This window comes from Ursus arctos, unplaced genomic scaffold (genome assembly GCF_023065955.2).
Source record: "Ursus arctos isolate Adak ecotype North America unplaced genomic scaffold, UrsArc2.0 scaffold_24, whole genome shotgun sequence".
Lineage (NCBI taxonomy): Eukaryota > Metazoa > Chordata > Mammalia > Carnivora > Ursidae > Ursus > Ursus arctos.
Genome location: NW_026622919.1, coordinates 35,750,170 through 35,777,328, shown reverse-complemented (window position 1 = coordinate 35,777,328; position 27,159 = coordinate 35,750,170). Strand labels below are relative to the sequence as shown.

Genomic DNA, 27,159 nt, shown 5'->3' with positions numbered 1-27,159 from the left:
GACCCTCAGCCCTGGACTCTGTTTTCCTCCAGCCCATTCAGGCTGTGTAAGCTTCAGATTATGTCCCCACCAGCCTCTTCTGAATTGCAAACATCTTTAGTCTAGAAGAAGTCTCTAACACCAGGCTTACATCCATGGATTTCTGTCTTTTCTGGGATCTTAGACAAACAAGTCCTTACTCGTTGCTTGCCTAGTGTAGACTCTCTTGTATTAGGGATTCGTGCTTTTCTGGTGAATCTGTTTCTGATGGAACATGGGCACATTGAGAGACTGTTTCCTAGTGGTTTTTAGGAGTGTGGGACTTGCTCTGGTCTTCAGGTTTAACTCCAACATGCCTAGCTGTGTGACCTCGGGCGAGTTTCTTAACTGTACTGAGACTCTGTTTCCTCATATGTCAAAGGGAGATAAGCAGTATAGACAACACAATGATATTTTGAAGACTAGACAATGCACGTAAATTCCTTGGTACAGGCTGTGGCTATAGTAAATCCTCAAAAACTGTTAGCCTTTATTCTTAAAAAGCTGAACTCATGAAAATACATAAACATGCATGATAGAATGCCTTGTTTGTTGTTCATTTCAGTGGATTTCCCTGATGCATATAAATTTGCGTTTGTTTCGAATACTTTGCTTATTCTTCAGCCTATGAGGACTGTATCACCAGCATAAAGCCTGGTATCATTGGAATGACACTCATCCATTTTCTCTTGTCATCCCTTCCTACTCAGATGCTCCTAATCATTCTCTCTTATTCTTTCCAGCCAATGAAACTGCTTTGTCAGGGAAACCAAACCAAACCAAAGAATAGACAAAACTCCAAGATTCACTTAAGAGAACAAAAAGAGTCTTTATTATTCTGACATGCATCACAGAGTAAAGGTCTCATAAAAACTCAATATGCATCTGTTGATGGATTTGGCCCAATGTCTACCCAGAGATAGGAACACAGTAATTCACTAACACCTTCAATATGGCAACCACTGTATGATTGACTGGGAAGGGATTTAGGGATAAGAGGGTGTCATATGATTGTTCAGAAAAAATATCAAATAATAAAACAGTTTGTAATATTAAAATAGCTTAACTAAATTAGTTTCCAGAATGTGGTTAGGAGAAGAGAGAGGGAATTTCTGGAGTTATAGAGACAGTTCTCTGGTTCGGGTCCCTGCTGCTCAATCTACCCATACCTCTAATGGGTTCCTGCTGGACCGCTTGGATTCTCTCCAGGTCCCTGATGTATTCCTGTACCCAGGCACTGCTGGGGTTGGCACAGAAATACTGGCCCTGTTTGGTGACAAAGCTGTGGAGAAGGCAGAAGTATTATATAGAGAATGAGTAATGATATTCTTGACCACTTCTGGCCCCTTCATCTTCATCCCTTTGGGCAGCTTAGCGCTGGACCACCTTATCAAGGCATCATTGCCCAAACCTCACGACTCCTAGTTCTTTCCTGAGTGATTTATGGAGATAACCTTAGGTCACCTCCTTTCTGCTGTCTCTTTCTTCCTTCTCTTCCCTTTACTTCTGGGTGCGTCCTCCCAGGCTCCCTGCGTGCGCATCCCATGTTGGGAAATAGCTCAGTGGTCTCTCTCTGTGTCCTGGATGCACAAAAGACCCCCAGAAGGCCAGGCCTTCTCAGGACAGCTCCTTATCCATCAGTTGGAGCACCCCTGCTCTGACTCCTGCAGACACTCCCAACCCCCATGTCCTGTGTTTCCCCAGGGTTGAGCAGGAAGAATGGCACCTGACACCATGTTTGGGCACTAGCTGCTGGTCTTAAAATAGGCAACCACAAGGTTGTGGGGGATCTGCAGGGACATGTAGGCGAAGCAGCAGGGGGATGTGGTGTAAACTTACTTGCGAGGGAACAAGAACAACAGAAGTTAGAGCACAGGTGAGCCCGAGAGGGTCTGGAAGAAGTAGAGAGAGAGATAGCATAGCTCAGAGTTGAGGCTTAGGAGGAAAGGAAGCTGGAAATAATTATGGCTTTTTTGTTTATTTGTTTGTTTCTCATTAATTTCCCTAGTCTTATCTCTGCTTTTGACTATTTTGGGTTCTGTCTTACTCCACAAGGAATCAGCCCATAGAGAGTCTACTCCCTTTTCCTAACTTCCTTTGGGGGAAATTTTTTTTTGAATCCATTAAATCATACAGATATTGAGTGAAAGTAGGAACAATTTTATAATTCTTTTAAAACTTATCGGCAGCAATAGGATCTAAATAGACCAAGATTCTACTGCATATTAATAACCCAATAAGCTAGGCTTTAGTGATCTCGTCTGAAAAGTAGGATCAAACCTCTCCTAACTCCCATTCTGCAGCCCAGATCAATAAGCTCCTTTTGAACCTTTTGAAGAAAACAACTGTGTCATTTTGAAAGCCCACTCGAGGCTCTCTAATTTCACATGGGGGTTCTCAGACCACAGCACTAGGAAGATGGGGACTGACTTCTGGCCCGTGTGGGGAGCAACTGTTGAAGGCAAATGGACAATAAGACTCACCTTGTGCATAAGAGCTGAGGGCCTGTGGTGCAGAGGAGGGTAAAGCCAGCAGCCACAAGGCCCCTCATAGCGCTGGACAGGTGGACAAGTGTGGGCAGAGCTGAGATAGGTCTTGGGAACTCACTAGTGCTGGACTCTGAGGATCTGAGCTATCTCTCTTCCTTTTTATAGGCAGCCCTATGGCTATGGGAACACAGAAATTAGAGGTGCCTAAGCAAGAAATTAAGTATGGCATCGTCATGTGAGTTGTACAACCCAGGGTTGCCCATAGTTATGAGAAATTTAGGGTGCACATCAGAAAGGTTCAATTGCTAATTTGACTGGGGTGCTTGAAAGGAAGTCATTTCCCCAGATGGGTGACAAGCCTCCTTCCATAAAACAGAGTGTTCTGATGGACTTCCACAGTAATTCTGACCGTATACCTGTGACAGGGGTAATAATGTCCTTCAGTCTCAAGCAGTAGAAGCCAAGTTTATTCTCCATGCATACATATACATATACACAACTACATCTTTTTTTTTTTTAAAGATTTTATTTATTTATTCGACAGAGATAGACACAGCCAGCGAGAGAGGGAACACAAGCAGGGGGAGTGGGAGAGGAAGAAGCAGGCTCATAGCGGAAGAGCCTGATATGGGGCTCGATCCCATAAAGCCGGGATCATGCCCTGAGCTGAAAGCGACGCTCAACCGCTGTGCCACCCAGGCGCCCCCACAACTACATCTTAAGGAAAGAACAGAATTGGAAAGCCTGGAGGCATAAGAATGGTAAAAATAAGGATTAGCTTTCCAGGAATTGGTCTATTTATCAGATATTCATCATAGACCTACAGTGAGTCCAGATTTAATCCTGGATGAAGGTCAGCAGCCTTACAGATGTCCATACTCTTTCAACCAGAGGCAACTTCTCAGAATCTATCCTATGGAAATGAACTCACAAATGGGCAAAACTTTAGGGGCAATGTTATTTGGCGCAGCTTATCTGTAACCAAATAATTGACCCCAAACTACAGTCTACAGTGATGGAATTAATAAAGTTAATCCATGGATGGATCCTTAAACACATAGAATGACATGAAAATACTTGATTTTTACTATTAACTATTAAAAGGATAGATGCAAAATGTCAGAGTTTTATTTCAAAAATCCTGGGAAGAAAAAAAATCCAGAAAGAAAGAAAACCCTCTGCCTGTACCTATCTGCTCCTCAGCCCCATGTCCTGTGGGTCGTCTCTCCTCCACATGACCTGCTTCTCTCTGAGAGGGAGGAATGCTTCTGATGTCACACAAGGAGAGGGAGGCTGGCTGCCGGTGTCATCATGATTATCAACAAATCTGGGACAGATCTGGGGGGAAAGAAGAGAGACAGCAGGAGCAGTGTGGTGTCTACCCTCAGTGTGAAGGAGCAGCAAACAAGTGTCTGAAAAAAGCCAAGCCAACTTCTTCCATACTGTGAGGGGCCTGGGGGGAAGTTGACGGAGATGTTGTTGCCCAGAGCTGCAGAGTAAGGCACAAAAGGAACCAGGGGAGCCAACCATTGCTTGTTTATCTTGAATTTTTGTTTTGAATCTGTCTTATTCTCAGTCTCTAGCTCCCTCTTGAGGAAGTCTGGCTATCGGAACCGTGGGCCCTCCTACTTCTTTTGGGGAAACTTCGTCTGGCCTACAGAGATATTTCCGAGAAGACTTCATCTTCCAAGTCACCCAAAGGATGGAGCTCCTTGGGAGAACTGAGGGAAATTTGCCATTTGGCTCATCCTAGGAACCAAATAGACCTGGCATCTGCGTCTTGTTAGAGACTGAGTTAGACCTCAATTTTTCCAGCAGTAAATGGGTCCTAGTCTTCCTCTGCCTCTCAGATTCTGAGACTAGGATAGATAAAACTCTTTGGGGAACAACCTAGAACATTTGAAACCTTCTGTGAAGTTCTTTGCTTGCATTTAGGGACTTTCTAGCTATAGGATGTAAGTGATATGGTTTAGGCATCTATCCAGAGCACTGGGACACAACCCTAACAGCAAGAAAGGATAAGGGTTGAGAGTCTTGTGGTGTGGACAAGACCATGAGCTGAGGGCCATGTGAAGAGATGGTCAACAGGGCAGCTGTGGAGACCTTAACAATGTTGGGCGCGGAGGAGTGTGGGCAAAGCCAAGTCAGGACTGGGTACCTACTGCTGCCTATATCCTTCTGGGGTCCAAGCCATGTCCTTGTCCCTTTATAGGCAACTCTGGAGCATGGGGAGCCAGCGGCTGGGGATGGCCAGGGGAGAAGCTGTTACATGGTGTCATGCTATGAGACACATATGTTGGGGTACCTGGGGTCGCACATGGAGGTTCAGGTTATGCAAGAACAGTTCAGTTGCTTACTTGTTGGGACTGATAGTGTGAGAACATTTTGGACAGTGACGAGAGGTGAGATGATGTCTGTGTCCGAGCTCTAAGGGCATGGAGAGATCTGCAGATTGACGATTCCTCCCACAGAGCAGATCTATGCTCTGCTACAGCTCTTCTGACCACATAGGCTGACATCTGCGGTGACACTTCAGCATCCTGGGCACACGAGTCACACTTAAACCACACCCTAGGCGAAAAGGACCATGACATCATGTTGACTAGTGTTTCTAAGGAAATGATTAACCAGTGAGGGGGAAACCGGGAGTTGTCATCAGGGGACCAGGCTTAGTTGATTCCTTCTACCAAAGCAGATCTGTCTGTGAACCGCACCGTTCTCTTTCCCATCCACAAAGCAGGCACGTCTAATGTCCTTTGCTGGTGTTTCGGCTGCACAGATGTGATCTATATAATGATGCCACTGAGTCTTGAGTAGCCCAGGCTATGTTTGATCTGGACCCAGATGGACAGAATGGAATTGGGGAACCCCAGGCCCCAAGCACGACAAGAGCGACAAAATCAGCTTTTTTTTTTTTTTTAAGATTTTATTTTATTTTATTCGACAGAGATAGAGACAGCCAGCGAGAGAGGGAACACAAGCTGGGGAGTGGGAGAGGAAGAAGCAGGCTCATAGCGGAGGAGCCTGATGTGGGGCTCGATCCCATAACGCCGGGATCACGCCCTGAGCCGAAGGCAGACGCCTAACCGCTGTGCCACCCAGGCGCCCCAGACAAAATCAGCTTTTTAATCGCTGTTTCATTCACCAAACATTCGCAAGTCTCTATCATATGCCATCACCGAGTTTGACAGTAGGGAATAAAAACACACATTGTATATGGGGTATCTATATAGGTCAGGAGCCTCAAGTGTCCCTCCTTTTTGGCCCTGAAAGTCAACCTCTAGGAAAATATCCAATAGAAATAACCTCACTTATGGAGAATGTTTTATGGATGTAGATGTTTGGTACCGTTTATTTATAATTAAAATACACTACAAATAAATAGACTACTATAAATAATACCCTATACTATAAATATAAATATACTATAAATAAAATACACTATAATTAAAAACTAAATACAAAACTAGAACCAGTTCAAATGTTCCAGAGTAATGATCTATAATCAATGATCTATAATCATTGAGCTGTAATAACACATGATCATATTGATGCACTAGGCTCATGGCTGAGTCAATCAGGCCGCTCTTAAAAATACTGGAATGATCTGGAAAAGTCTTACAATATTAAATATAAATAATAAAAATACAAAATTACATTCATATTATGATTATAATAATGCCCCTGACCCGCCCCCTCTCCGCCCCAGACATACAGTAAAAAGGAGGAGGAAAGCCAATAAGCAAACAGAACTATCATAAGCCTAGAAAAAAATGCACTTGAAAGAAATAAACCAAAATGTTAATAGTGGTTCGATTTGGGTTATAACATTTTTCCTACCTTCCAGGAAAGAAATTTTCCTCAAATTATGCCTCAGAAGTCATATGTGCCACAGTGAGATGGAAAGAGTGTAGAAGCAAACCACCCACACCCTTACTGGGACCTGCCCCGCTGCTTACCTAGCTTTCAGAAATAAACTAAGTCTTAATCTTTTCTATTTTATATATTTTTTATTTTTTTTATTTTTATTTTTTTTTAAAAGATTTTATTTATTTATTTATTTGACAGAGAGAGACAGCCAGCGAGAGAGGGAACACAAGCAGGGGGAGTGGGAGAGGAAGGAGCAGGCTCCTAGTGGAGGAGCCTGATGTGGGGCTCGATCCCAGAACGCTGGGATCACGCCCTGAGCCAAAGGCAGACGCTTAACGACTGTGCCACCCAGGCGCCCCAATTTTATATATTTTTTAAATTAGCTTTTGCTGGGGTGCCTGGCTGGCTCAGTCAGAAGACCATGTGTCTCTTGATTTCGGGGTCATGAGTTCAAACTCCATGTTGGGTGTAGAGATTACTTAAAAATAAAATCTTTAAAATAAAATTAGCTTTTGCTACTTTTGGAGGGTGATCTACAGTTCACATTACAAATGAAGTTTAAAAAAAAACCCAATTTGAGTTAAAAACACCAGTAATGTTGCTTTTTCTCTACTCTTATGAGACTCCCTTATAAGCCTGTGGAGAAGACTTTGTGAAGACCTGATGCCTGAGCAGCAGCAGCCATTTTGTAACCATGAAGCGACCACCCCTCCCCAAGAAAAGCCAACAAAATGTTGGGGGAAGGGGAAAGATTTTAAGAAAAGAGTCTCTGATGATGTCATTGAGCTGCCAGACAAACCCTGGAAATGCCACCTTATTGTAAAATAAGGACACAGGAAATGTTCTAGGGTTTTTGAGGAACAAGGACTTCCTTTGAACATTTCTTCACTTTCTCAGTTTTTAAGGGCTAATTATTATTATAAGAGGTGAATATACCATAATTGATTTAATTGTATTAATTTTAATTAATTTTGGCTTTTTGCTTTAAAAAACTACCTATTTCTTTTTGAAAAAAATTATTATTATTCGGGGCGCCTGGGTGGCACAGCGGTTAAGCGTCTGCCTTCGGCTCAGGGCGTGATCCCGGCATTATGGGATCGAGCCCCACGTCAGGCTCCTCCGCTATGAGCCTGCTTCTTCCTCTCCCGCTCCTCCTGCTTGTGTTCCCTCTCTCACTGGCTGTCTCTATCTCTGTCAAATAAATAAAATCTTTTTAAAAAATATTATTTATTTATTTATTTATTTATTTATTTATTTATTTATTTATTTTTTAAGTAGGCTCCATGCCCAGCGTGGAGCCCAACACAGGGCTAGAACTCATGGCCCTGAAATCATGACCTGACCTGAGATCAAGTCCAAAGCTTGACCGACTGAGCCTCCCAGACACCCTGTAGGTCCTTTTTGAATTGTTACAAACAAGCTGTGACAAACACCATTATGCATACAACTTTCTTCATCTCTCTTTCTATCCATAGGACAGATCCCTGGCAGAGTACTTTGCTGGTCAAATGATAACAACAGTTTAAGGCTCATCATTCACATTAGCCCCCTGCCCCATTAGCCCAATTAACCCAGGGACCAGCTGTTTTGTGGGGTCTCAGCCCTTTGATAGTGATGCTATGAGCTTGAGATGCTGGGCTATGTAGCTAGTGCTGGTGTTGAGCCCCCCAGACATTTCCCCGGCTGGAGCCAATGTTGTGACCCATCAGCCGTTTGTGGTTCTTATTATGACTGTGAGGCTCGCACCTCAGCAGCAACCATCAGGGAAATTTTAAAACACAAGGTTTATTACTCACAGGGGTACTCGGCATGCCTGAGGGCTTCCCGGTGAAGTCACTGGTAAAGAGACAGGGAGAGCATAGACCTGGGGTTCTGCCTTTATTGGGGTTAAGGGTGGGGGGCCTGGGGCTTTGTGGATTCACCATTGGTAAATGTAAAACCTAAGATCAGGAATTAGAGCGCGGGAAGGGAAAAGCAGGGTCACTCAAGTGACCAGCTGTATGGGTTACTCGGACCTTTCTCAAAGGGGAAATGTATGGGCGGGGCAGCCTGGCTCTTTATCTAGCAGCCTCACTGGCAATATGTCTTTGAAACGGATGCTTCGGCAATCCAAAGCTGACATTACAATCAGAAGAGCTCCTTGCCAGGCCCTGACACTCCCCTGCGTACCACTGAGATTCGTGCCTGTTTGATGATGGAGCTGAAGTCTGAAAGGCCAGCCTTGATCTTGCCCCTTGAGGAGTGGAGGCTTCCCCTCGTTCTGCTGTCTCCATCCGGGGTGTGTTCTGGCTTGGGTGATCCCCTTCAGACTCCACGGCATTATCATCTGTGTCCCCTCGATGCCGTCTGAACAGCTGGGCACATAGCAGAAGGCTCTGTGGCAGAAATGCTTATCTCCGGATCTGGTCTTGTGAGAAGGCACTTGCTCCCCGGGTCACACCAGCATCTCACCTCCTCTCACTATAGAAACCATTTCCCCCTCGAGGAGGCAACCGAACCATGGTTGCAAATAGCCTGAACTTTTGTGGCGACCCAGAGCTCTCCCACCTTATGCAACTCACAGCACGACACCAACACCGATGATTTTAAATATCCCCCCTTGGTTTCCTCGACTTTCTATCTTCTAATACCCCGAGGCTGCCTATATAGAAAAGACATGGTTTAGACTCCAGAAGGAGGCAGCAGGTCTCGGGTCCCAGCTCCACTTGGCCACCGCTTGAGCTCACACCCTCTGCTGCCCAACGCCATGGAGGTCCCCGCGGCTGCCCTGGCCGTCCTGCTTCTCACCGCGGCACTCTGTTCCCAGACCTACTCTTCCTCTTGTGAGTCTGTCCTCCCTGCCTCCTTTTGCCCCTGTCCTCCCACTCTCTGGCCACGGCTTGGACCCCGGGGCCAAAGTCTTGTGCCTGGGCCCCTCTGGGTGGAGAACTTCAGAGAGATTTCCGAGACTGTTTCCTGAGGAGGAGTTTCTTTCCCATAATGTTTTAGCCATTCTGTTGTCCAGCTCTGGAAGGGGGTGGGAGGAAGTCCCATTCTAAGGATGGAAAAACGGATGCCCAACTGGGATTTTGACAAGAGGAAGAATCTGTGTCCAACTGGCTCTCGGGGATGTAGTCTTTGCTCTCCTCATGAATTCCAGATGGAACTGCCCAGGGAGAGACAGAAAGGGAGTAGTTTGTTTAGAAAGCTAAATTCCTGGTGGAGAGACACAGAGACCCCAAACCAAGACAGACAGAGAATGACAAACACGGAAAGAGAGACACAGAAATAAAAATGTTAAGGAAAAGAAGAAATGCCAGCTTCCTTCTGGATGTCTTTAAAGCCCCCACATCCCCACACCTGCGCAGGACTGCCTCCTTCCAGTTCTTCCTGACCCTCAGGGAATGGCTGACTCGCCCTATCTTCTGAATAGTGACTTAGGATCTTTCTGTCCTGTTTCTCTCAGTTGGTGCTGACACCCCGACTTCCTGCTGCTTCTTCTATATCTCCCGGCAGATTCCTCAGAAATTTGTGGTCGACTATTACGAGACCAGCAGCCAGTGTTCCAAGCCCGGTGTCATGTGAGGCCCAGTCTTCCTGGGGAAGGAGATGGGAGGGCTGGGATGAGGCCGCCCCTTGGAGGACTCAGCCTTCTGAGACCCATCGGAGCACAGGACACCAGGGGAGGCCACTGCCGTGTTTTCTGAGCTGGTCTGGGTTCCTGTGGGGAGTCCTGAAGGAACTGCCCCTGCTGTTGAGATGACAACAGGAAGTTGGCTTTCTGAGTGGACCCCCGTACGAGACCCAGAGGAGGTCAGGAACCCCAACATGAGGGTACATTAGATGAGCATGTGAACAGACCCTGAGAGGTCTGAGGCAGAGAAGGATGGAGGGGTCACAGTGGGCCCAGGATTCCCCTGCTAGATTCCTCAGCATGTAATCCTTCCATGCCTCTCCACAGCTTCCAAACCAAAAGAGGCCGGCAGATCTGTGCTGACCCCAGGGAGGCCTGGGTCCAGGAGTACATCAGCGACCTGGAGCTGAATGCCTGAGTGGCCTGGAAGCTACCAGGAAGGTGTCATGGCTGTGTGCAGACTGGGGAGCAGGCACCTGAGCTGGGGCAATGACCTTGGAACTCTGGAGGGCACCTCCTTTATGGGTCCCCCCCCCCCACCCTCAGCCACGCTCTGCAGCCCTCTTTAACTTTGATTTTAGTTTATGTATCTTATTTAACTTTTGTGATTTATTTCCATTGTTGAATTGTGTGATGTAATAAATATTTTCTCTGACTTCTCACGACATGCTCTTCACCAGCCCCCCTTTCAGTTCTCCTCACATTCAGTGTGGGGATCCATCAGCAGTATTAGCTCTCTCTCTTGCAGTCGTATCGTATATGTCAGACAACAAATGCTCATGGGACGCTTTTGCCCAGCACTGCATTTCAAAATACGGAAGGCGCTTATATAAAAGGTAAACCAGACTTTTCCTTGCAATGACTCCATCGATTTTGTTTGCCCAACTGATCAGAACCACAGGCTGGGAGGGACACTGGGGGAAGAGCAGAGACGTGTGAGGAGGGGAAGAAACCACCAGAAAGGGACGGAGTGTTAGCAGAGGGGTGCCAGACACTCACTGGGGATACTTTTCTAGAAAGTCAAAACTGGCGCATTGTTTATCACCCAGTCATAGCTGATACGATCTAGGACATTTTTCTACTTAAATGAGTCCCCAGATGATGCATACTGTGATGCATGTTTGCGTACCAAGTTCATTTTCATAAGTGAGGCTTTCCTCAGAATGATGGCTAACACTTGTTGAACCCTTAGCCAATGCTGGTGTTTGGGGGCTTCTGTTAGTGACGGTCTAGCGAACCTGCCTGCAGTCTCACAAGGACTCCCCGTCTGCCAGCTGGCTGAGAGCCCTGGTCCGCTTCTCAGGTGTTCTGTGCTCTGCTTTCTGGGAGAACGTTCTCCATAGCCATATCTGAGGAGAGGCTTGGAGGCTGCAGTGGCCAGCGTTAGTAAATAAAAATACAGAATGAATGCATGATTTTTTCGTGTGAGTATGTAAGTATAGGCACTATTTGGAATATACTTTAAAAAAATCATTTGGTGTGTGTCTGAAATTCAAATTTAACTGGGAATCTTGTATTTTATCTGGGAATCCCACTTCGGGGGAATACTTTTATAGAGGCTGGCTATTTCCGGTTGGAGTGGGTGCCTAAGGATTTGCTTTTCAACCTTGAATGCACGTTAGAATCGCTTGGGAAAGTTTTTAGAAATTCCAGTGCCAGGACCTCACCTGCCAAGTTTTGAATTTAGTTCAGGTTTAGTTAGGTGGGGACTGGGCGTCAGTAATTTTGAAACTCGCAGGGTGATGTAACGCACAGGCAGTTTGAAAACCACTGTTGGGTGTAGTCCTAGGCTGTTTTGGCCAGCCTTGGCGTTTCAGAGGCAATGCAGCTCCATTCTCATTTTTCAAGGCTTCTGATCTGTTTTTGGTCACTTCCAAAAGCAGAAAATCTGTCACCTAATGTCACTTCTAGAAGTGGGTTCAGAACACCTCTCTTGCAGTGCTGGAGCTCTGGTCGCGCTGATCATCCCTTTCACAGCCATACCTCCTCCCCCAGGCCACTGACTGCTGTCCCTACAGTGCCCTCTGCTGCTGAAACGACGCCATGGTGCAGGGGTCCCTGGGATCAGCTCCTTGCCCCTGGCTGCACCCCAGCTGTGATGCAAGAGCGTGATTTCTCATTTTGTCCACAGATAAATACTTAAAAGGGGGGGGGGGTGTCTGCGGAGAGGGTGGATCCGGCCCTTTCTGGACCCCACTTTTTCATCCTTCCTCATCTCCCGTCTTCCTATTTCTGCTCATACTAACATCACCTTGCCTTGGAGAGTTCTGCTTTTCCGGTCTGCAAGCTCCAGGTCACTGGTATGCAAACCAGCTTGGTGTGCAGGCAGCACTCAAAAAAAAAGGGCTTCTCTTAAGGAAAGTTTTTCCCCCTCTCTGTTATCAGACGAGCCAATTTCAAAGTGAGCTAATCTTTTTCTTAATGGGCCTTACTGATTTATGCAAGAATTAGTCAGTCTCCAACATCCTGAATTTTCCTTTTTGATGCAACCTTGCTAGGCAGATGGCCATACTAAGAATACAGAACAGGCCAGGGAGGAAACCAGCTGTTATACTAGGAGGAGGTGTCCTCACTGACTGATCTCAGCTTCTGCCCTCAGCCAGTTCCACTTTGTGGGGTGTGCTACTTACAATCTGTATCAGTTAGGGATACTTTGAGTTATAGTACCAGAAAAGAGGACTCAAGCTGACTTAAGGGATAAAGGGAAACTGTTAGCCCACGTAACTGAAGCTTCAAGAAGTAGATTAGCTTCAAGCAAAGCTTGATCCAAAGCCTTGGATCTTTGGTCCTCAAGTTTGATGGTAAACCATGGTTCCTTCTGAATTTCTGATTTCCCTTCAATTTGAGAGCTTCATCCTAAGATATCCCACTGTAAAATGAGTCAGTTCGCTAGTAGACACTTTCAGGTTTTACAGGTTACCCCCTGGAGACCCTTTCATTGGGCTTCAAGAGGAGGAGAGGTAATGACCTTACCTCCATAAAGCTGGAGCCCACTAGGCTGGCCTCTCTCCTTCCTCCCTCTCTCTCTCTCTTTCTCCTTACTCTCCCCTGAGAGTTAGCAACTAATATTGTTCATCAGGGTGCTATGTAGGCAGAGGACCTGAGAGAGAGACAGAGAATAAGACAGAGAGACATAGAGAGAGAGAGAGAGAGAGGAGGAAAGGGGACAGGAGAGAGAAAGGGGTGTTGGAAGGCAGCTGTGTTCCCACCACATGGACTGAGTTTCCCACTGAGTTCCTAGATATATGATAGCTGGGTTGAAGAGTATGTACATTTAAAATTTTGATAGGAACTGTGTTATTGCTCTTTATAAACCCTATCAAAATTCCACTTTTTGATACTAAAAAATAGTTTTAAATAAAAGGAAGTATGCCTTATCAAAAAATTACTGAACATTTGCATTTCTCATCAGTATGTTGAATTTCTCCCTCTTGAATTTTACAACAAAGACCCTGGGGCTAAGTCTACCTTTCTTCTACTTAAAAACATGACCTAGGCCAGAAGTCAGCAAATTTTTCTATAAAGGGTCAGATAGTAAATGTGTTTGGCTTTGTAGCCATACAGTCCCAGTTGCAACTATCAGCTCAGCCACAGTCACAGGAAAGCAGCCAGGACACTATGTGATAGAAGAAAACTTTATTTACAGAGACTGCGTCATAATGGATTTGTTCTGAGGACTGTAGCTTGCTAACCCTGAGCTAGGTAATCGGTCTGATAAATAACTTGGCGCTCACGACAGAAGTCTTGTTGCATATATTGGCTGATTATTTATTTCCTTCTCTAATGTTAGCCATGCTTTTGTGGAGCATGGATTTTAGGAAACTCATATCCAGGTAACATGTCTATTGCTATATGCACCTTGTTAAGAAACGAGTGGTAAATCTCATTGACAAAGTCACTGGGGAAGGTCTTCTGTCTGCATGTCAATCACTTGAGGGTTTGGTAAAAGTCTGGGTCTCCAGATCCAAACCCCAAAAATTCTATTGCCAGCATTTGAAGCAATCATCCCTGGTGGTTCTGGGATGCTCTGAGAAACGCTGGGGTAGGTTTGCATCTTCGTTATATTATTTATTGGCTGCTTGACTGTGGGCAAGTTGTTTCACCTCTCTGAGCCAACACTTCCTCTTCTGTCAAATGGAGACCTTGGTGAAATTGTTAGGATTGAAAGGACAATGCATAATTTTCAGGAACGTTTGACTCATGAGAAAAATAAACTTAAATGCGTGCATATATATGAAGAATGACTATACCTAGTGCTTATACATTATATGCTAGGTACATGATATTTTATCATCATTGTTTTCTATGATAATGTTTTGTTTTTAAATTTCAGGAATGTGTAGATACAGGTATTACTGTCATTTCCTTTCCGCTGACTTCCCCTCTTCAGATTTTCTTACTCTTTGCCCCCCCATCATTTTTCCATCTTGACTTCGTCACAAAACAAAACCCATAGAATCACCCAAAAGACTGGTTTGCTTTAGAGAATTTCCATTATTTCATGCAGCTAAACACAGAAGTGGTAAATAACACTCTATAAATATTTGTTGGTTGATGGTTTTGAAACAGTTTCCCCTAGAAAATGCTAAACATAAGCACTCACCTACACACTTGAGTATGTGTCAACCACTGTGTGATTGGAGGGCGCTGGGGCGTGGTGAAAAGAGGGTTGTAGGATCTCTACAGGCAGTCGAGAATGCATGGAAGCACATTACAAAGATGAGTCTAAATCAGTTTAAATTTACACCCAGAAGAGGCCCAGAGTGTAGTTGCTTGACAACCAGCACATAGTGCAGGAAGCTTCGGGATTTGCAGCAACATTCCCTGGGCTCAGGTCCCTGCTCCCTCATCTGCCCACAGAGGTACTTAGTTTCTTGTTGCTTCCAGGTCACTCAGGGATTCAGCTCCATGGTCAATGATGTGCTTGGCTCCAGGACTCGGTGGAGCTGGCACAGACCTCCTGACCTCTTTGGTTGGGAAGCTGTGAAGAGGGCCAGAATTATAAAAATTGGGGAATCAACAGGAGAATTCCTGGTTCCACGTTGCTCCCATTGACCCTCTCTGCCTTGGGAAGCTCAGAGTCTGCCTACTTCCTCAGGGCTGTTTCCCCAACCTCAGATTCCTAGACCTTTCCTCAGTGACTGAGGGAGTCTCCCCTCTGCCTGGGGTAGCTCTCCCCTGGATCCCAGGACCCAGGCAGGTGAGACAACACCCCCGTGGCCTCTCCTTGTGACCTGCCACTGGATAGGACCTCGAAGCTCTGGGTTTCCTAGAATGGCTCTCACCCACCTGCGATGCCTTTCCAGGCTGTTTCCTACTCAAAGTCCTGCCGGCTCCATTCTTGTATGTCCTGCCTCTCCCCAGAGCTGGACAAGAGGACCAGCTCTATGTGGCTTTGGCTGCTGGTCTCATAATAGCCATCGACCATGTTGCTAGGGATCTGCCAGGGGACATAGAAAAAGCAGATCCTCTACTCTGAGGAAAGTGGCAGCCTGAGCCAGAGTCATTTTTCATCACAATAAGTGAGTCAGCTCCTTCTGCCCAATGATAAAGTCAGAAGAAAGAAGATGGAGATAGCACTCATTGTTCAATAGTAAGAATCTTCTAGCTCTTTATTTTTTTCAGAGCTTTTGTCTTGTTCTTTCGTTTGGGACGTGTGCCTCTGTCTCCTCACTTTGCTTGACTCTGTGTTTCTACATATTGAATGAAACAGCTACCTCTCCCAGTTTTGAGGGAGAACCTTAGAGTTCAATTTCACCCCAGCTCTACGTATCTCTTGAACCATTGTGCTTGTCCAAGCAGCCTGTTTTATTTTTGATAGCTCCCGGTTGTCGAGGGTGTGCCCAGCTCTGTCAGTGTCCTGAGGGAGAAGATCTCAGTCAGAACCCACCCTGGGTTCAGGCTGGTGGGAAGCCAGGGCCAGGAAACAGGCCTTCTGTGGAGAGAGGGGCTGTCATGTCAGCCGCTGTTTGTGTAGTGCCTGGGGGGGTAGCCTGCTCTCCCTGATTGGTAGTCTCTGATGTTACAGTCCCATGGGACACAGAAATGCATCACAAAACCTGGAGCACCAGACGTGTAGAAAAGCTCCCCTCCCGGACATACTGCTGCTGGGGAGCGAGGCACAGGGAGAGCACAAAAAAGGCCCTCCATCCGGGAGAGAATCCCGACAGGCCCTGCAGTCTGGGCACTTCACCAGGTTTCCTTGTTCGCTCAGCACTTTGGGTCTCGTGGACTCGAGCCCTGTTGGTTTTCAAACCCAGGTGTTTGGGGGCTCATCTCTCAGGGGCAGTTCTTAACAGTTGGGGTGCCTGATGTGGGGTAGGTTCCCTTGGCTCCTCAGGGAGAAGCTCCAGACTGAGCATCGCAGTGTCAGGGTGGGTGGGGGGGTGGGGAGGAGTTACTGTGAGACCGCTGCTCCGTCTCTCCAGCCCACCTCCATGGGACTCTCTTCTCATTTGCTCATGTGAAATGGCTGGCTCGTTTTCTGGTCTTTTTCAGAGGAAATTGCCCCCCCCCCCCCATGTAGCTGTAGACACCGTGTATCTGTGGGAGGAGGCGAGTTCAGGATGTTCCTATGGGGCCATCTTGGATGGACCACCTCCTCTGTCTCATGTCTTTGCTCCAGTCTTAAGTGTGGTGTCCGTTTCCTTCTGCAGGGAATGCAGCTAATGGAACAGTCTGGTGCTCGTTCCAGGTCTATTGGGGGGAAAGAAGAGATTTTTCCAGCAAGAGACTGTCTCTGTAAATCACCTATAATTTGGCACTGGGGTGTGTTTGTTTCTCAGTTGATCACTGGGAAGCAATTGAAGCTGGATTCTGCCCTTTGTTGAAAACCTACCCAGTGTCCCCCTTCCCAAAATAGACAAGTCCCCATCCTGTCCTCCAGGTACATAGACTAGAATGCTAAAACTCCTTTGGAAAGAATAGCCGGCTTAACAGGTAGTGCAGGACATTTTGAAAACCCCTTGGGAAGCTCTCTATTTCACTTGGGTACCCATAGGACTTTGGTGTTGTGGTCTGATCCCACAGAGAGAGGGACAACAACAGAAAATGGCAGCCAGAGACTCATGAAAGGCAGCCTGGGAACAGAGAGCCATGGTGAGGAGGATAGTGGGGGCCCAAGTGGGTGGGCCAGAGTGAGACTCGCTCTTGCCAGCCTTCTTCTGGGGTCCCCTATTCTTTTTCAGGTAAGCTCTGGGCCTTGGGGAGATGGAAACTTAGGGTGACGAGAGAGGAAGTTTTTAAGCACAGTGGCGCCCTGTTGACTTGTAAATACAGGAGGGGTCTTGGGTAACCACAGGCACAGGGTATTTGCAAGAATGGTTCAAGTGCTCAATTGACTAGGGCTGTTTCTGGGGAAGTGGTTTCCACAGCAAGCGGAGGTGAGATGCTGGTGTCATCCCGGGACCACACTTAGCTGGGTCCTTCTCATTAGAGCTCTGTAGTCATAGTTTCCCCCAGCAGAGCAGAAACTTCCGTGTGATTCCAGAGCTGTTCTTACTAATAGACGTGACATGCAATGATGCCATGAGTCCTGATCGGCCCACCCAGTTTACATCGCACCCAGGTGGACAGAGCTGTGCTAGCAAAGTGTGGTCTTCAGGAGTGATTGAACATGCAGGCACCCTTTCAGACACCGCTCATTCTAGAGAGGTTCACCAAGGGCCCAAAACGTACAAGGCAGACAGCATAAAGACATGTTGGATATGGGCACTAATGTGCGTAAAGAACTTTAAAATGACCTTTGCCTTTGACCTTGATAATCCATGGCTAGGAATCTATTTCCTATGTAGATGAATTCAAATATGGAAAAAAAAAATTTTATACATTAGCCCTTTTGGTCTCCAGCATATTGATAGCAATTTAAACTTAGACCCAGGGGGTGGGGGAATGGGATAGGCCGGTGATGGGTAGTAAGGAGGGCACATATTGCATGGTGCACTGGGTGTTATACACAACTAATGAGTCATCGAGCCTTACATCGAAAACCAGGGATGTACTGTATGGTGACTAACATAATATAATAAAAAATCATTATAAAAAAATAAATAAATAAACTTAGACCCAATTTAAATCACTTACAGTGTGAAAATAATGAGAAAAGTTATGGTACCTTCACTCAATTTGCTGTTGGGGGGGCTTTACAAATAATGTAATATCATGGGAAATGCTTATGTTATGATAAGTTAAAAAAAAAACCCAAAATGCAGATTGCGTTATCTCAATCAGGACCCACTCATGGTGTTGGGATGTGGTCAATTTCATATGATATTACTTTTTTGCAAATGCTGTTCCCAGAAAGGAAGGGGAATAGAAGTAAGTGTGAGGTGTCCTCTGTCATCTACATCTTTGTCCATCCAATATTAAAGGACTCTCCTCTTTTCTTCACTGCGGGCAAGCTCAGTAATGTTGGCTCATTGTTCTGGGAGTTCACTCATTTCCCCATCCCCAGTCTTCTGCTTCAGGGTCGGCGAGGCTCGTGGTAGGACAGCTTCTACCCCACTTAGTATGTCCCGGGGTGAACATGCAGCCTTAGTTTCTGGTGGTCGATTTGGCACATGAAGAGCTTCGTGTCTCTTTAGCCTCAGATTTGAGCAATAGTCATTTATAAGGCAACAGGAAGTATACAAGTCAGCGGGCTCTTAAAAATAAAGTAATTCGGGAAGATGGAAGACTAACAGTTTCTAACCCAGAGAGCAAAGCATTTATCACCTACAAAGAGTTGGTGCCTTTCAGATGGTAGGAGAAGAGTCCACTGGGAAAGGACAAGCATATTACAGCAAACATGTGTTTTTGCTGACCAGCATCCCTCCTGATACCAGAAACCCACATTTCCCTTGGGAAGCCTCTCTTCCCCATAATCCTCAGGCTCTAAGATTCTCTGACATTCATGCACGTCACAGATCCAGGTATGTGCCTTGATTGGCTTAAGCAAATCCATGGAACGCATCCCCCTAGCCCCAGTGATTGGCTAGGAATTGGGTTTCTGACTTAAGGGTCAGTCAAATCTGGAAGAACCTAGTGATTTTCTTCAATGGCGACACAGGCTCTCTGCTCTGCAGACGATGAGCAAGGATTCATGTGACTCTGGAAGGCAGCCATCCTGGGACTCTGACGTGGATGGAGGTCAGAGAGGAAAACAGGACCTGGGGGCTGCCATGGGGCTGCCCCATGCCACCTTGCCTGGAGCCAGTACCCTTCAGTCTTGGGGCCACAAGGCTCATTTATTCAAGCCTCTTTGAATTAAGTTGGTTTATTGCTCCCTCCTTCCCCCTTCAAATACCAGCATCCCGAGAAACGCAGAGACCAGTGTCTGGGCAGAGATAGAGGGTCTGTGAACAGTAACAGCCCCCAACTGGAGTGTGGGATCTGCTGAAGAAGTATGAGGAAATTTGCCAAGGACCTCGTTAAGTGGAAGTGGTGTTTAAACTTTGTGTGCATCAGAATTACCAGGAGCCTTGTGAAAACAGGTGGCTGGGCTCCACCCGCTAAAGGGAGGAGAAGGGGGTCTTAGGATTTGCATTTTTAATATGTTCCCAGGTGACATTCAGGCTGTCTGGGCGCCGCCTTTTCAGAACCACCATTACATGGCATTGCTGCTGGTTGAACTGAGCCCTATCGTCTGTTGCTGCTAAGGCCCTGTGCCAAGCACTAAGTCTGCAACGTTGAGGAATTTGATAGGGAGGAGTCTAAATATTGGAATATAATAGCTACTTCTAGCATCCATTAGCGAGGTCCTCTAGGAGAGTTTAGACTACTTGGAAATGGCCTTACCTGAAATCGGAAGAGGAAAAAAAATCATCTTTGCTAAGAAAGGCTTTTCCAACCTGCCAACCCACAGCCAGACGTCTGGAGTCTCTAAGGGCCGTAAATGCAGAATTTTCTACTTGAAGCAAAAGTTAGTGCACACAGAGGCAGGGAGGTGAGAAACGGCACAGGAGAGAAAGCTGGGGTCTAACTGCACCCCTCACTCGCCCTCCCCACCTTGTCCTATGAAATGTTTATCTCCCTGACTTAACGAGGACAGTCAGCTCTGTGTGAAGGTGCAGGGAGGACGTGGCTTGGGGCGCGGTGTCAGTTATTCGTCACTTCCCCACATTGCCCCACCTTTGCAGGGGCGACATGGAGGCAGAGGTCTGTCACCAGCGGGCTGGGAGGCAGGGGTGTAAGGGTGGCTGCAGGACTGAGGCCTGTGCTGGGAAGCTTGCATTCTCACCCCTCAGTTGGCATGCAAAATATACGACTGGACAAGCTCTCTGCTCTCTGCCTTTAGATAACCCATAGACTTGATCACAAGCAGAGAGACCAGAAACCTCCTCTCGTTAGAAGGGTGTTACATTGCCAAAGAAACCACAAGACCAGCCAGAAATGGCCGTTAATTGCTCAACACCTAAGGCAAAGCCCGGGCTCCTAGCTTACACGGATAGGAGCAGGCAGCCCCCAGAGAAGGGCTTCTCCCCCATGCATATCACAGACTAGTCGAGGGGGGACATTCCCCAGGGAGGTCAACCAGAGAGGCTGACGGAGGATCTCAGTACAACTTGGACTCCGCAATGCCCCATAAGCTGATTAGCAATGCTATTCCCATGCTCCCTTTTCCAGCACAGGGGTCCTCATTCTATTTATGCTGTTCACAATGCTTGTGTTTAGGGGAAGCTGGACCTGGTTAAGCATCTCCTTTGGCTTGGGTCGCTGGACCTTGAGAAATCATTCAGGGTAAATAAGCAGATTTTGGTTGGCTCAAGATGCTGGACACCAAAAGAGAAGAAATGGTGACAGTTTTGCTGCTTCTTTGGGGACAAGGGCTATTCCTCCCACTCTCCTGATAGTGCCTACACACTTATCATGGGTGTGGGGGGTAACGGTGTTCGGGGAATGGGGCTCCTCATAGTGGAGGGGATGGTAAAATGCTGCCTGAGAGGAGCTCTGTGTGTGTGTGTGTGTGTGTGTGTGTGTGTGTGTGTGTGTGTGAGATATGAAAGTCTTGGGCAAATGACTTGCTTGTTGCATTGCCCGCCCTCTATAAAATCCATGCGTCAAGACTGCTATGACTGGCCACGATGAGCTCTATCCTCTCTGTCAACTCAGAATCACCAGAGAGTTATTCCAATGCATGGAATATCATCCATCAAAGGAGAGGGTCAAATCAGAGAGGCAAGGTAAGCAATGCATCCTTGTTGAAAAAGAAATAAAAGAGAAGTGCAGAAAATAAAAAGAAGAAGTGTCCATTACTAAAAAATAAATAATAATCTTCGTTTCCTCTAAGAAACCACAGTTAGCTACTTGAGATGTATCTTTCCAAATATTTGCCCTCATAAATAGATATGTATTTATGGCTTTTAAAAGTAAGGCAAAAGTAAACTTGTTCTTTACATACAGTTCTGTAACGTGCACATAGAGTAGATATGCCTAGACTAGATGTAAACACATTCACCTTTTGCACGTACCACCATGCACGCTTTCCGTAGATACGGGTGTGTGTTATTCTTTTAGCTGATTGCAGAATTTTCCATTGACGGGCATCTCAAACCTCTATTGACTTAATCTTTTGCTGTTGGTTGTTTCCATTAGTTTGCTGTTTACAAACCGTGCTGCCAAGAATATCCTTGTGCCTCCATATTCCTGTCCTTTAGTAGTGTTTCTACAAAATACATTCCTAGAAATGGAATCCGGGTGAATGGTATCTAGGTCAAATACTATGTGCCTTTTCATGTTTGCTTCATAGTGTAGCATTTAATTGTACTCTAAAGAGTTTGATCACTACAATTCTAAACCAATTTTGGATGCAAAAATTAGATGACTCTGAACAAAACGAAATAATCATGGCTCACAAAAATTAACACATGTTTGGATTTTGCACCAGTCTTTTGAATTTATCTCCTGTGGAAAGGGCTCTGGCTCAGCGTACCTTTCTTATAGTTAACACTATGAGTGAGCAACCCATCTATTAAATAGCTCAGCATTCACAGTTAACCTAGAAACAGGCTTATAGCAGAAACCTACACACCCCACATGTGGGCTGGCTGTCTTTTCCTCCTCTAACGTTAGCCATTTACTTTGTGGAGTATGACTTCTACAGAAATAGTGTACGATATCCCGTTACTCTATGCAGCCATACGCTGTGTTTGGAAAAGAACGGTGAATCGTGCTATTTCCGTAGTTCTCAGCTGTTAACGTGCAGGGGGAACACCTGGTGAAGTTTGTAGAACTATCAATTCCCAGGTCCACACCTGAAGATTCTGATATGAGTGTCTTTTTTTTTTAGAAGATTTTATTTATTTATTTGAGAGAGAGTGAGTGAGAGAGAGCAGGAGTAGGGGCAGGAGCAGAGGGAAAGGAAGCGGACTGCCTCTGAGTGGAGATCCTGACGCAGGGCTCGATCCCAGGACCCTGAGATCATGACCTGAGCTGAAGGCAGACACTTAACCGACTGAGCCACCCAGGTGACCCTCTGATATGAGTGTCTTAAACAGTCATTGCTTATTATTTAAGGACAGGTAGATGGTGTTTTGGGACACAACTTTGCTAGTGTTTAAGAGTGAGTCTGGAGTTTTATCAAAGTCTAGTTGTACCATTTACTTGCTGTGTGCTCTTGGCCGAGTTGCTTAACCTCTCTGAGCCTGGCTGGATACTCTTGTATCACATGAAGATATTAATAGTATTTAAACTGTATTGTTTCATTGTGAGGATCAACTGGACCCTGCTTAAAAAGCACTCAGCCTGGAGTAGATCTCCAATATGTTAGTAATTGTTATTAAGAAAGCCTGATTTATGATCAATATGCAGTATGAATACTCTTCTTAATAATACCCACTGACATAGTGAATTTTCCTGGACGTGTATATCATGATTTGATTTATGAAACATTCAGAATTTCAGTGATCTGGAAATCCCAATTTCCCTCCATCTCACATCTGCCTGTTTTTTGCCTACTATTCCTTTCAACTGGCGATTCTGACTTTCCGGACAAACGAAACCACACTCAGTGCCAGTTTCCGTTTCAAAAGACCATCTTTATTATTTCTCGGGGCCGAACACAGCACTGAACAGGAACATCCGATACACACATGTCAGTCTGGCGGTGTGGGTGCCACTCCTGCCTAGAATACACCAGGACAGTCACGCAGTCGTCACCAATCACAGCGCAAGTGAAGGGAGCAGGGCAGGGTGGTGAGGAAGGTATCTTGGGGTCTCTCGGAGCGAACGGTCCCAGAATATGACATTGAAAATAAATAATAAAAATTAAATAGTATAAATAAGTTGAAACTTAAGTTAGAAAGAGTCCCAGAGTGCGGCTGTTTGGCGACAGCCAGCCCGCAGGAGAGGTAGCTGTGGTGGTCCCAGGGGTGTTTCCAAAGCTCGGATCTCTGCTCCCCAGGCAGCCCACTGAGGTCACTGGGTTCTCAAAGCTTCCAGGCCACTCAGGCATTCAGCTCCAGGTCGGTCACGTACTCCTGGACCCAGGCCTCACTGGGGTCGGCACAGGCCTGGCGGCCTTTTCTGGTCTGGAAGCTGTGGAGAGGGGTGGAAGGATTATACACTGAGGAATCCAGCAAGAGAATTCTGGGCCCACTGTGGCCCCTACCCCACTCTGTCCTGGGCAGCTCAAAGCATGCCCACGGTCTCAGGGACCGTCTGCCCATCTGTCTAGAGAGCTGCTCTCACTGGTTCAGCCCCACCCCCACTCCCCAGGGGATCCTGCTGCCACTTCCTTTCTCCCTCCCTTCCCTCTGGGCTGGGCCAACCCTCCTTGACTTTGCAAGCCCCCCCCCCCCCCCCCCCCGGCCAGGTCAGATCACACCTCAGAGACCTGGGTCCCACATTCCTGATAGGCCCCAGAGGGCTGCGCCCTTCCAGGATGGCGCCCCTGGCCAGTCTATGCCCTTGGGTGCTGCCCCCACTGCAGACTGTCCCTGTCTCCCCCAGAGGAGGGCAGGAAGACTGGCACTTACATAACACCAGGCTTGGAGCATTGGCTGCTGGTCTCAAAATAGTCGACTATGAACTTGCGTGGAATCGGCTTGGAGACGTAGGAGAAGCAGCAGGCGGTTGGGGTGTCAGCACCAACTGTGGAGGAATAGAGAGAATGGGCTTGAGTCACAGTTCAGAAGGAAAAGGATCCCCGAGAGGGTGAGGCAGACTCGGAGGGAAACAGCTTTGCTCGGGGTGTGGGCTGGGGGATGGGGTCACTGGAAGGCGCTGGGCATCTTTGCCTAGAAATACGCCTGTCTCTGTTCTGGCTTCTGTCTGTGTCCTTCCTTCTGCTTGCCTCTTTGTCGTGGGCTTTCTTGATGTGATCCAAACATCCAAGCAGACTGCTCTTTTCTCATCTGTCTCTGGAAATTTTGCCTGGTTTAAGAAGTCATGCCCCAGCAAAAGAGAAACCTTGGACATCTCTCTTATGACATCCAAGGGACGGAGCACTGGAGGCACCTCGGGTGGGTGAGGGGAAGAACGACCCCACTGGGAGGTCACCGCGCTTGGATCCTGCCTCTTGCAAACTCATTTGTTTAGGGTCCCTATTTTGCCATCTGTAAAATGGGACGCCAACTCCCCTACCTCCTCCTGGCTCTCAGATCCGGGGACTGGGGTAGCTAAGACTCCTTCATAAAGATGAAAGTAAAAGGAGGAGAAAGGCCATGATGTTTTTGAGCCCTTTGAGAAGCTCCCCATTTTCTCTTGGGGGCTCCCAAGGCCATGAGACAGAAGTAGCTGTGGTCTGACTGCGGGGAAAGAGTGGGGACCGCTGTGGCAACAACAGAGACTCACATGGTGCAGAGAAGACCTGGCTGTAGAGGGCCATGGTGCAGAGGAGGACGGCGAGCACAGCCCCGGGGACCTTCATGATGCTGAGCAGTGCGCGGCGTGTGGGCTCGTTTGTCCGCAGAGGTGGGCCTGGGCGCTCGCGGCTGCCTGCGTCCTTCTGGAGGGTGAGCAGATCTCCCCTGCTCTTTATAGGCAGCCTTGGTGGAAGGGGAAATGGAATCCGGGGGCGTGGAGGGAAATTTTTAAGCACAGTGGTGTTGTCACGCTGAGTGTTGCACAACTCAGGGTCCTAGAGGACCACAGGGGTTCAGGATATCCAAGAATAGCTTCTCTGAGCTCGAAGTTTCAGCCTGAAACTCATGACTTGTTCTGGTTTCTTGTGAGGAAATGGTTTCCCCCGTGAGAGGGAGAAGAGGGCTAAGTGTTGACCCGAGGCTATTCTTAGCCGGGCCCTTCCCATAAGAACTGGTCTATACATGAACTCGCCAGCCCGGTCCTTCCCGCAGGGCTGCGACTTCTGTGCTCCCTCTGCTGTTCCAACCGCAGGGACAGGCAAGGTGACGGGCTGCAGAGGGTGCCACACACCTGCCTTGGATGCAAGGAGCCGAACTGGGAAATTCTCGCTGGGGGACTTGGAAGCATGAGGTCACATCTCCATTGTTCATCCTGTTGTCAGGCAGTCACCAGGTGACTAGGGGCTCAGGGTTAACACTAGATGAAGATCAGAAAATACATTAGATGTGGGTGTTCATATGTCAGGAGCCTAAAAATATTTATACCCCGTAACCTAGAATATGCATTTCTAGGAAGAAGTTCTAAAGAAACAAACCCAAACACGGAGGCATCTTTACACGAAAGGTATCTGACTCAGCATCATTTATGATTCTAAAATAAGAAAACCTAGGGGCTCCTGGGTGGCACAGCAGTTAAGCGTCTGCCTTCAGCTCAGGGCGTGATCCCGGCGTTACGGGATCAAGCCCCACATCGGGCTCCTTCGCTGGGAGCCTGCTTCTTCCTCTCCCACTCCCCCTGCTTGTGTTCCCTCTCTCGCTGGCTGTCTCTATCTCTGTCGAATAAATAAATAAAATCTTTAAAAAAAAAAGAAAACCTAAATTCTCCTCTGTTAGGGAAGGATAAAGTGAATGCTACATTGTTCTAGCATAAATACATTCATAACATCGGTTATAAAAAAGTAAGATGAAAAATTGTGCAAGATGAAGAATTTTACAAATATATGTATATACCCACACAGGTACGACAATTACTGTAACCATGTATATGGGATTATATGTCAACACTGGGCATGGAAATAATAAAAAGCATTGGGAATAAATGTCCCAAAGGATCAATAATAGCTGTATTTGCGTCTATGGTCTACGGGTGACTAAGTTTTTTGTTTTACCTTTTTTCAGATATTTTCTTCATTTTTTTTTAAAGGTGAGAATGCGTTACCCTCCTGGTCAACCTACCAATTTACAAATACATTTTGTTTTAAAACATTTGCAACGTTACCATTGTTATCAATTGTCTAACTTGAAAGAAATTTTTGATATACTAAGGTTTCTGTCCAACGGCCTTTGTTAACAAAGTTTTGATTCCCATTTCCCTGAACTCTTTTAAGGAACCTGTGTGATATTTACATAAATAATGACAAATTCAAAGCCGTTTTCTTATTCTTTTCAATTCATAATTTCAGTGGTGTGAAAGGGTCTCCTTTTCAGCCAGATCTACATGTTTTTTCTTCTCTATCTTTTATTATTTTATTATTACATAGTTAATACACCTAATTCACTTTTGGCCTTTGTCCTCTCGATGCCCTCATTCTGATGGGGCAGGTAGAGTATATAAACAGGTGAAAAATTAATGGAGGCTCACAGCACCAGGAGGACAGAGACATGACCTCCCTCATTTGGGGAAGGCTTCACAGAAGGGATGGAACTTTGCTTGGGTCTTGAAAGGTACACAGGATTCGAACACATATAAATGGGGGAAGGTTAGTAGAGGTCCAGCTAGTGCGGTTGCAGGGGTGGACCCTCCAGTTCAGAGGGAGGAGCGAGTAGTTCAGTGTGGCTGCTCCGTGGTGGAGCAAACAGGGACGAGGAAACTAAATTGGGGTCAAACCAGGAGGGTTTTGAAGTCCCCAGAAGGGGCTAGAACAATGGTGGAAATAAGATACAAGCAAAGCGAGATTACACCTTAGGAATTCTATCCTCCCTGTGTCTGTAGGGTTCCTGCTCTTAAAATGCATGGGCTCTCAGGATGCTTGGGTGGCTCAGTGGGTTAAGCGTCTGCCTTCGGCTCAGGTCATGATCCCAGGGTCCTGGGATCAAGCCCCGCTTCTGGGAGCCTGCTTCTCTCTCTGCCTGCAGCTCCCCCTGCTTGTGCACACTCTGTCTCTCTCTT

At 46.6% G+C, this 27,159-nt stretch overlaps 2 protein-coding genes across 2 annotated transcripts; one reads left to right on the top strand and one right to left on the bottom strand.

The window, feature by feature from the left end:
• Nucleotides 1-8,351: 8,351 nt before the first annotated feature.
• Nucleotides 8,352-10,468, top strand: LOC113268947 (C-C motif chemokine 3-like). Its single transcript, XM_026517583.4, has 3 exons — nucleotides 8,352-9,199; nucleotides 9,823-9,937; nucleotides 10,318-10,468. The coding sequence occupies exons 1-3, from the start codon at nucleotides 9,124-9,126 to the stop codon at nucleotides 10,406-10,408; spliced, it is 282 nt and encodes a 93-aa protein (XP_026373368.1). The 5' UTR covers nucleotides 8,352-9,123; the 3' UTR covers nucleotides 10,409-10,468.
• A 12,347-nt stretch (nucleotides 10,469-22,815) lies between these two features.
• LOC113268948 (C-C motif chemokine 3-like) lies at nucleotides 22,816-24,927 on the bottom strand. Its single transcript, XM_026517584.3, has 3 exons — nucleotides 24,760-24,927; nucleotides 23,943-24,057; nucleotides 22,816-23,502 (listed from the first exon to the last, which is right to left on the bottom strand). The coding sequence occupies exons 1-3, from the start codon at nucleotides 24,833-24,835 to the stop codon at nucleotides 23,412-23,414; spliced, it is 282 nt and encodes a 93-aa protein (XP_026373369.1). The 5' UTR covers nucleotides 24,836-24,927; the 3' UTR covers nucleotides 22,816-23,411.
• Between the last annotated feature and the right edge of the window lie 2,232 nt (nucleotides 24,928-27,159).